Here is a 10,299-nt window from a genome sequence, read left to right on the forward strand (position 1 = left end):
TTTTTTTTTTTTTTTTTTTTTTTTTTTTTGCTTAATTTGAAGTAGGAAGATCCCTCCCTTAATCTAGGCCACATCTTCTATTGGCAGCCTATATAAAGACATGGAAGAAGGAAGCTTTTGCTCTGGCCTTGCTGACATTAGAGCCCATTTCTTTGGGATTACAGGGTTCCTGAAGACCAGCTGAGACATCCAGCCCATGGACTCAGCAACTTCTAGATTCATAGTCAACCTTTATTGCATTTTTGGATCAGTTGGACCATAGCCTATAAGTGATTCTAGTGAATCCCCATATTATATATATCCTACAAATTCTGTTAGAGAGCCCCTATATAGTTGTCTTAACTATATGCTCTATTTAGCAAGCCTAGTGTGTGTAGAGAACTGAAGTAGGGCAAAGGTGGGGGTTGGCACTATAGTTCAGGGTCTTGAATATGTGTGGATGTATGTGTATGGTTTGAGTGTTAGGTGACCCAGTTTAGATGTCTTTTGAAGGTACTTCAGACATGATCTCTTGCTTTTTGTTGTTTGTTTTGTCTTTGAGACAGTGTCATGAAGTTCAGGCTGGCTTCAAATTCTATGTAGTCAAAGATGTCCTTGAACTGTGAATTCTGTCTCTACATCCTGAGTGTTGGGATTATAGATGTGAGCCACCATTCCAGGTTTTGCTGATGGGTTTGCTGTGGGATAAGAGAAGTGATTACTTTCATTGTTCTATTATTAAATAAAACTTGGGAGTCAGATTTTGGGGTACAAATCTGATAGATCCACAGAGTGATGTAGAAATGATGAGCTAACCCTGCCTCTCCATGATTCCCAGATCAAAAAGGCCCTCAAATATTTCTAAGCCCCTCCCTATTCCTTCCTGTGTCTCTCTATCCTAATCTGGGTCCATCAAAAAATCTGAGGTTAGGGGCTGGAGAGATGGCTCAGCCGTTAAAGGCTAGGCTCACAACCATAAATATAAAAAGTCTGAGGTTAGTTCTGGGTTGCTAATCACTAACTCCACCCCCGATTCAAGGTCAGTGGAGAGTGGGTTCAGACATCCCACAAGAGATAAGAGAGAAGCCAAGGATGCCTTCGAGAAAGAAGATGCAGAGCTCAGGAAAAATGTTCCTGGGGAGAGCACAGGTTACAGACAGGTGCCTTTTAGACACCCAAGCCGCGACATTAACCTGGCAGTTGGGTGCATGCAGCTGAAATTCCGTGGGGGAGGCCTGGGCTGGAGAGAAAGCCAGGAGGCTGAAGGTTAACCTTGATTGCTAGCTTGATGGGATTTAGAATTACCATGGAAACAGACTTCTGTGAAGATTTCCTACATGAGGTTAATTGAAGTGGGAAGAGAGCCCTAAATGTAGGCGGCACCATCCCATGGGGTGGGGGATCCTGGACTGAATAAAAGGGAAAAAACAAACTGAGCAATTTGCCTTATCTTTCCCCTTCCTCACAGGAGGACCTGCTGCCTCGCGATGCTGCCTTGATTGCTCTGCAGCAGAGAGACAAGGCATAGAGAGAGCTAATGGGTAAGAGTGGATACAGAGAAGGTGAGGGCCTGACCAGAGCCTTGGGACACCCCAATAATGATAGACAGAAGAAGACACCCCAATAATGACAGACAGAAGAAGAAGACACCCCAATAATGACAGACAGAAGAAGAAGAACCAACAGAGAAGGAATCAGAAAGCCGTTTGAAAGAGTAACTTCCTTAAGTCCAGGCAGTGATGGCACACACCTTTAATCCCAGCACTCGGGAAGTAGAGGTAGGAGGATCTCTGTGAGTTTGAGGCCACCCTGGTCTACAAACAGAGTTCCAGAATAACCAATATACAGAAAAACTCTGTCTCCAAAAAACAAAACAACAACAGCAAAGTAGCTTCCTTTGTAAATGACTTAAGTAAATGCTTCAAGGCAGGAGGAGATTTGCTGTGTCCTGTGCTGGAAGAAAGCCCGATCAGTTGATGGCGAGAAGTGACTAAGGGGTTTAATAGAGGGGAGGCTGATAAGGGCAGTCGTAGGGAAGAGGTAGAGCGAGAGCCTTACTGAAGTGGGGGAGGAAGGGGAAAGCTGCAGGCAGACCTCTCTGGAGTGATCCCAAAGTGGGAGGAGGGACAGTGGGGAAGTGGTCACTTTTTGCACAGAAGACATGCAGATCTGTTGACTGTGCGGTGGGAAGGCTTCAAAGGAGAGGGAGGAAATGTAGGGGAAACGCGGGAGGGGACTGAGACATACTGGGAGAGCCTAGGTCAGTTGGGCATGGTGGCACTTGCCTTTAGTCCAATACTTGGGAGGCAGAGGCAGGAGGATCTCTGCTAGTTCCAGGCCAGCCAAAGCCACACAGAAAAACCCTATCTTGAAAAACCAAGCCTCCCCTCCCAAAAAAAAAGCCCAGTTTCCCCCAATTTATCCTTCTATAGTTTCACACGTGCATACAATGTACTGAGATCATCTGCACTCCCCAGTATCCCCTTCAACTCCTCCTCGTCCACCCCACCCCCTCCCAATTTCATGTCCTCCTCCTCTTTTTTCCTTCACAACCCATTGAGTTCAGTGTGTGCTATCTGCACACACAGGTGTGGGTCAGGTGGCCTACCAGAGGCTACCCCTAAAGAAAACTGACTCTCACTCCCCTAGCCATCAACTGTCTGTCAATAGCTCATGAACTCTTTCCCGCCCACGCTGGAAAGTGGGCTGGCTTGATTTCGGGCTGGTTCAATATCTCTGAGAAAATGGGAGCATTGAGATTTGGAGAGGAAGTGTTGGAACTGGTCTTGGGTGGCGATTGACCTCTCTCTCTCTCTCTCTCTCTGTGTGTGTGTCTGTATTTGGGAGGAGGAATGTTATGCTTCCAAATCTCCTCTCCTCGATATTCTTGATGAAATAGGAAGCAAAGTCAGTAGTAAGGAAGAGGAAGTAAGTTTGATGAAAGTTTGATGTTGATGGAGGACGAAAAGGGAAAGAACCAGGTTGGGAAGTGCCGCCGCGGCGGTATTTTTGTCTGGCGAGGTTAGTCTCGCTCAGCTCTCCGTAGTTGCGTTTCCTTGGAGACCAGACGTTAGTGAAAGCGTCTGGTCTCCTTGGGATCCATTCTGAGACCAGAGGTGGCAGAGGCTTCCCTGGCTTCTGGAGACGGTCTGTGCCTGGAGGATCAGGACTCTTCTCTTTTTTCCCAATGGCACAGAAGTAAGCAGAGAGCTTGGCGGGTGGCGGAGTACGCATGCGTGGATTTATTCCGCCGCCTTTGCTCTCCAGGCTCCAGCTTGCAGCTGTGCTTGGTAAAGCGGGCTTAGAAGATCCCTCTTGGGCTGGGGATGATGGAACTCCCTCCCTCCCTTCCCCGACTCTTTCCAGACACATCCACTCTAGGACTCACTCCACAGGGCACAAGTTGCAAGTACTGGTGAGTCTGGGAAAGGCAGGGTACCCTGATGTGGGTGGAAGTCTGGGTAATCCTGTGTTCCACCTGCCCTCAACTCCCATGGTCGTGAGCATGATAGAGTCTGGGCCTGAATATGAAGCCCAGCAGCGCCCTTGTAGCAAGCCTCTAAACTTCACTTAATGGCACTTCATTATGGGATCTGAACACTGGGTGGGGGTGGGGGGTGGGGGGGGGGGTGGGGTGTCAATCAAGCTGCTCACTCACTGATCTCATTGCTGCTCCTGTCTCTAGAGGGTGGGTCTTGGGTATTTTTCCATGCCTTCTGTTTCTTCAGGTTCTTAGCACCTCATGGCCTACATGTTCTTGGTGAGTCCTGGCTTCCCGCTAAAACAAAAGCACTGGCTAACACTCACGGAACCACTGCAGGCCTTGCAAATACTTCTCAAACTCAACTCAAGGATGTAGGCTGTGTGATTAAGTTCACTTTACAGATAAGAGAATCGAGGCTTAGCGCTCAGGTCTCTTGCTCTGGGATGCAGGTAACCTGAAAAGGGCAAGCTGGAGGCGAACCCACTGACCCTGGAACTGTGTTATGTGTGGTGCATTCTGTTCCCTAACAGTGGTCAGAGAAGAGCCTGGAGTCATCTACCCTACCTCCCCTCCAACATGCCAAAAGCCACAGCAAAATCAAAATGAAGACTCTGAGTAGAAAGCAGCCAGGTAGGCAGAGGCTCTTGGGAGCTGTTGTGGGTGTTGGGGACAAGCTAAAGTGGCTGCTTTTTGGCCCTTGACACCATTCGTATTACGGTAGGCTAACAGATGTGACAAATGGCCTTCTATCTTCAGATACTGATGCGGAAGTTCATTCCCCAGGAATGCATTTGTGCATTTGTAGCGGTGCGGGGAGGAGCTGGTCTGTTCCACACAGTGATTCAGGGCTCTAAGCTCTTTTAACCTCATAGATCTAATGTTTGGTAAACCCTTGAGGACCTCTGCTGGCAGAGAGGGAAGAGAGAGCAAGAGCAAGAGGACTCAGACCTGAAGTGACAACATATGCCATTTGTACCCCTTCCATGAACTGCCACTCTCATCATGTGACCATGTCCAACAGTTTGGGAAGCTGGGAAATGTCTGGCTCTATGTTCGGGAGGGGCACAAGCCGTGTGGGGAATTGAGTCTATCATAGCATCGTTAACCTTCCCAGGGAAACTCTGAGGTCTTGGCTTAGGCAGATGTGGGTTTGTGTCTTGGCAATGTTATTTACTCATTTGGAGGAGTATTTCATCTTTCTGAGCCTTGACTCAGAAACTGTGAAGAAGAATCGTGTGGGCTAGGCATGGTGGTGCACACAGCCTTCAGCCTCTGGAGGCTGGGGCAGTAGGTCGGAAGTTCAAGGGTAGCCTGAACAGTAAAAAGCAGCCCTTCTGTTGTGTAGCTGTTTCCACCTAATACAGGCACCATCCCCATCCCATGGAGAGAGAAGTAAAGGAAAGTTACAGGGCCCAGGAAGTAAGGGAAAGTTACAGGATTCAGGAAGTAAAGGAAAGTTACAGGATTCAGGAAGTAAAGGTAAGTTACAGGATTCAGGAAGTAAAGGAAAGTTACAGGATTCAGGAAGTAAAGGTAAGTTACAGGGCTCAGGAAGTAAAGGAAAGTTACAGGGCCCAGGAAGTAACCCAGAGAGCTATGGCAGAGCTCCTTGTTCCCAGCAGGGAGCTCCAGGAACACAGTTTTCATGACTTTTCACCCCTGCTTGCATGGGCTTTGGGGATGCAGCCGCCTATGAGTCATCTAAGCTGTGTATGGTTGTACCATCCTTAACTCACAGTCCTTCAGGTAGCCCAGCAAACACTGGCTCCAGGGACTAGACTCAGGGAGAATAATATGTCCGGTCTGTTTTTGGTGTCTTGTCCAAGTGTTGACACTTCCCCAAGAAAAGCCATACTGCATCCTATCTCCCCTCCAGCACCTCTTTAAATTATGTCTGTATTTGAGACAAGGGCCGTGTCGGTATGTAGAACAAGGTGGCCTTTACACTCATAGAAACCCCCTTCCTCGGACACCAAGGGCAGTCTAAAGAATAGGTATTTTGGAGCATTCCTGTTTAAAGAGGTGCTGGGGAGATGAGTGAGTGAAGTGTTTGCTATGAGGCGTGAGGACCTGAGTTCACGTCTGCAGCACGCGTGTGAAGACGGGCCTGGCCTCACAGGTCTAAAATCGCTGTGCTGTACTACAAGACATCTCTTTGATTTTTAAAAATTATTATTCTTTTTAAAAATATATACATATACTATAATTTCTCAGAATAAATGAAAAATATGGTATGTATATTTAGAAACAGTCAGTTGGCTAGGCCTTGTGGCACTGGCCTGTAATCCTAACTACATAAGAGTCTGAAGGACTGTAGTCTGTTAAAGGTTTGGCAGGGCAGCTTAGCAAGACTCAGTCTTAAAATACAAAGCAAAGAGAAGGGAGCTGGAGAGATGGCTCAGTGGTTAAGAGCATTTGCTGCTCTTCCAGAGGGCCTGGGTTTGGCTCCCACACCCACGTGGACAACTCACAACCACTTATAACTTCAGTTCCAGGGGATCTGACCACTGTCGTCTGGCCTCCATGACACACATGTAATACACAAACAGACAATCAGGCACGCATGCACACACACACAAATAACAAACACGAATAAAAACTAACTAAAAATAAAAACATAAAGTGAAAGAAAATGAAATGCAAATCCATACAACCTTTTTAAAAAGGCAAGAGAGCAATCTCTGGGGCCTAGGATAGCGGGTAGAATTTTTTAGAAGTTGCACCAACAGTTTGGTCCAGGAAAGAAAAGTAGTTATAATGGAGTTCCTCAAAATAAACAAAACTGGGCCAACAAGATGGCTCAGCCAGTTCAGGTACTTGCCAGGAAGCCTGATGACCCGAGTATGTGGTGGAAGGAGAGAAGGGCTTCCAGAAAGCCATCCCCTGACTTCTACACATGTGCTGTGGTATACAGCTTTTGTGAAGTGTCACCCATGCTGGGGTGGGTTTGAGTGACCCACACTCCTGTAAGCCCATGTCCGCATTCCTGTAAGTGGCTCCAGTAAACTTACTGCTTCCCTAAGCTAGACTTGGGCGAGATCATTCCTCTGGTTTGTCACCAGGGCCCTGTGTGGGGTAGACAGATGTTCCTTCATATCCCCCTGCGAAAAGTCATCCAGCCTCCAATGCTGGTGAAGAAGAGCTGGGTCATGCCCGTTGCTGGTGGTTTGTAGGAAGATGAAGCGCTCTGAAATGATGTGTGCGAATGTATAAGCACATGTGTGGGCAGGCACAACACCTGTGTGCACACGAGGAAGTCAGAAGTAGGTGCTGAGTGTTCTCTATCACACCCTACCTACTCCTCTGAAGGAGGGTCTCTCCCTGAGCCTGGGGATCAGGCCCCAGTGATCTATCTGCTTGGCTCTGTGGCTGGCTAGCTAGACTGAATTGGTGAGCTCTGGGTTCAGGTGAGAGGCTGTACCTTATTACAATAAGGTGGAGAGCTAATGAGAAAGGTAATTTGACGTCAGCCCCTGCCTTCACCTGCGTGCTCACACACATGCACTTGTATACACACCTGTCCCCAAACACGCAAACACACATGGACATACCGAAAATTCCAACGTGGTACAAACAAAAAAAGTATTAATTCTGCATATCTTAACATCAGACTTCTTTCTTTTTTTTTTTTTTTTTTTTTTGGTTTTTTGAGAGCCTGTCCTGGAACTAGCTCTGTAGACCAGGCTGGTCTAGAACTCACAGAGATCCACCTGCCTCTGCCTCCCGAGTGCTGGGATTAAAGGTGTGCGCCACCACCGCCCGGCTTTAACATCAGACTTCTACATGTGGGTAATCTTATGTTCTTTTAAAGTCCCAGTAGTTCAGTTTAGCACATGCCTGTGAACCCTTCTGCAGAGGGAGGAGGATTAGGAGAAAGCTGTTTATGACTACATAGTTAGGTCTAGGCTACATGGGATCCTGTCTCAAATATCTAAAAAAAAATTCTGTAGTTAACATATATGTAATAAGAGTAACTTATCATCTTAGCACTAAATATTAAAATTTCCCAGAATTCATAATCTTAATCTGTTAAATATTTAGTATGGTTCTCAAGTGAACAGTTACGTGTGGAATAAGGATGTCGGTGGAGACCGAGGCTGGAGACAAGCAGCCGGGTGGTGGTTCCATGTTGGTACAGAATTGTCTGATAGGAAGCAGAGTGTTGCGCCCCCCCCCCCACTTCATACCTTCTCCCTCCCTCCTTTCCCCTGCAGCCCAAGCCCCCTGCCTCCACCTCCAGAGTGCTGTGAATATAGGCTGGAGCCACCATGCCCAGCTGATGCAGTACTAAGGATTAAATTCAGGGCTTTGTACATGCTGGGCCAGCACTGCTCCAGCTGAGCTGTATCCCCAGCAGGGATCTTAGCATCTGCTCTCCCAGAGCCTTTGCTCTGTCTGACTGCCACTCACAGCGTTGCAGAGATGGCCGGGTGGAGTTCTGCATAGCTGCTGTGATCGCTAGAAATAATAGTTCAGCCAGCCCTGAAGATGTGACAGGTACTATGTAAAACTTAGGGCACAGTGACTTTCTCATCCAACCTTCATGACCCACCTATGAGGCAGGAATGGCGATTCCCATCTTATAGGGGGACTTAGGGGCCAGAAACCGCATGGTCTTCTGGGTGGGAGACCTGCTAGAAAACCCTTCCCACTTAGCTGTCCTTCCTACCAGCCCAGTGGGGAGAGCAGGGATTTGGGGTTGTCTGACACGCTGTCCCCCACTTGTTGCCCCTTTCTGTGTCTGGGGCTGGAAGGACACAGAGGGGGTAGGTTCTTTATTTTATTTTATTGGCTTTTTGAGATAGGGTGTCTCTATGTAGTCCTGGCTGGCTTCTAACTCACAAGAGATCCTCCCGTCTTTGTCTCCCAAGTGTTAAAGGCTTGCACCATCATGTCTGTCTGTGGTGGGGATGATGTTGGTGGTAGGCTCAATTTTCATTCTGGTTGACAGTGGACTTGGCCTGGTTTACCTCAATGTTTCCATTAAATTCACCTCCCAGGGAATAGACTGAACTTCGAAGGAAAGTGAAATTTATAATTCGTGGGGGAGGGGCCCTGTCCTTGGCCATCCCTCCGTCATCTCCCTGTCACTGCATTCTCCTGGGCTCGTCCCTCCTATAACAAAGCCCAGAGTAGGGGTTTCTTTGTGGGCAGCAGTTTCTTTCCTTTGTGTCACACACGCGGTAAATCTGTGAATGAGCAGGCCTGGGGCTGGGCTCAGCTGATGGCACTCTCTGGGACCTGGGTTCAGCCTGTGTGTTCTCTCATCCTCTCTCTCCCCTTTCCCATCTGTCCTCAGCAGTGCAGTCCCAGAGCTCTGGAGAGATGGCAAACCAAGCAAAGAATCCGCGAGGGCCGCGGAGAAGGGAGCAAGTGCACCATGGGAAGATGCAGGCCAAGCTCCGGCTGATGCGGGTAAGAGAGGCCCGGAGCAGGAGACACAGCTCCACAGACTGCAGCAACACCGGTCAATTTCCTCCACTCAGCAAAGCCCGTGGCCACACTTAACTATTCTTATTTTGCAGATGAGGAAAGAAATGGCTTGTACCAGGTCACACAGCCAGAAAACAGTGGTGCGGGGGCCCAAACAGTTAAGATTGGGAGGTTGAGCTTAGCCTGAAAAAATTAGACCAGTTCTCTGTATTAGAAATGTAATCAGGTGGTGGTGGTGGTGTGCGCCTTTAATCTCAGCGGGTGGATTTCTGTGAGTTCAAGGCCAGCCTGGTCTACAAGAGCTAGTTCCAGGACAGACTCCAAAAGCTACAGAGAAACCCTGTCTTGAAAAAACAAAACAACAAAAAACCAAACCAAAACAACAACAACAATAACAAAACAAAAAGTAATGGGGCGGTGCTTGGAAAGGCTTATAAAAAAAAGCACATCAGTTGCTACCCACGTAGCTAACTCATCCACCCCTTCCCCCAGGCTGGCCTTGAACTCACAATCCTCCTGCCTCAGACTCCAGAGTGATGGGTTACAGGTGTGCGTTACCATGGCCACCTCTGTTATACATTGTTTTATGGCTTCTGTAATCACTTGAATTATATTTTAAAGCTTTTTTTTTTTGAAAGACTAGTCTCATGAAGCCTAGCTTGCTAGCCTGCCTTAACTCAGTTTGTAGCAGAGGGCGACCTTGAACATGGGGAGTTCCAGGCTAGTGAGGGTTAAACTGTGAGACTCTGAGTCAAAAATAAAAGTAAAAATATATGGTTTCCCTGTCAGCCGTCCTTTTGCCAGATGGTTTCAATGGGCTGATCATTCGTAGGAGGTCTGTTTCTGATGTTCTTTTTATCCTCACTGTAGGAGAGTTTGTGTGTTTTTGTGTGATACAGGGTGTGGATATGGACAGTGACCTGAGCCCCTCAGCAGTTCTTCATGCTGTGTCTTTTGTAAACATTCATCCAGTCAGTCAGTAGGTCCTGGTTGAACACCTGCTATGGACCAGGCCCTGTCCTGAGCTTGGAGAGTCACCAGGGCTGGACTCTGGCCTTGGGGACAGGTGATTATAAACACACATATAAAAGTGAAGTAATAAGCCAGAGGACATGGTAGTTCATGCCTGTAAGCCCAGCATTTGGGAGGCCGAGGCAGGAGAACTGCCCAGCCTGCAGAGTTAGTGCAAGGCCGCCTTGGACTAAAGAATGAGAACCTGTCTCTAAGAACAAAGACAAAAATGGCACTAACAGGTACAGTGACAATATAGGTATGAGGAAGCCAAGACTACGGTTGGAGGCTGAAGGGACCCAGGAGAAGTTCAGGAGGTCATTTTAGATGGAGTGGTCGGGGAGTGAAGAGTAGAGGTAGACAGTCGGGGGAGGGCATGTTTACAGCTTGTT

At 47.8% G+C, this 10,299-nt stretch overlaps 1 protein-coding gene across 8 annotated transcripts in view; it reads left to right on the forward strand.

Moving 5' to 3' along the window:
- The first annotated feature begins 3,058 nt into the window (after positions 1-3,058).
- Positions 3,059-10,299, forward strand: part of LG8H20orf96 (linkage group 8 C20orf96 homolog) — a 15,365-nt gene continuing 8,124 nt past the window's right edge. For 2 of the 8 annotated variants that reach the window (XM_026787216.1, XM_026787218.1), the window contains exons 1-3: positions 3,184-3,394; positions 3,994-4,093; positions 8,763-8,878. In XM_026787216.1, coding sequence (XP_026643017.1) covers positions 3,212-3,394; positions 3,994-4,093; positions 8,763-8,878 — 399 coding nt within the window. In that variant the 5' untranslated portion in view covers positions 3,184-3,211. The other 6 variants (XM_026787219.1, XM_026787222.1, XM_005363193.3 and 3 more) reach the window with 6 other exon arrangements.

This window comes from Microtus ochrogaster, linkage group LG8 (genome assembly GCF_000317375.1).
Source record: "Microtus ochrogaster isolate Prairie Vole_2 linkage group LG8, MicOch1.0, whole genome shotgun sequence".
In the NCBI taxonomy this organism is placed as follows: domain Eukaryota; kingdom Metazoa; phylum Chordata; class Mammalia; order Rodentia; family Cricetidae; genus Microtus; species Microtus ochrogaster.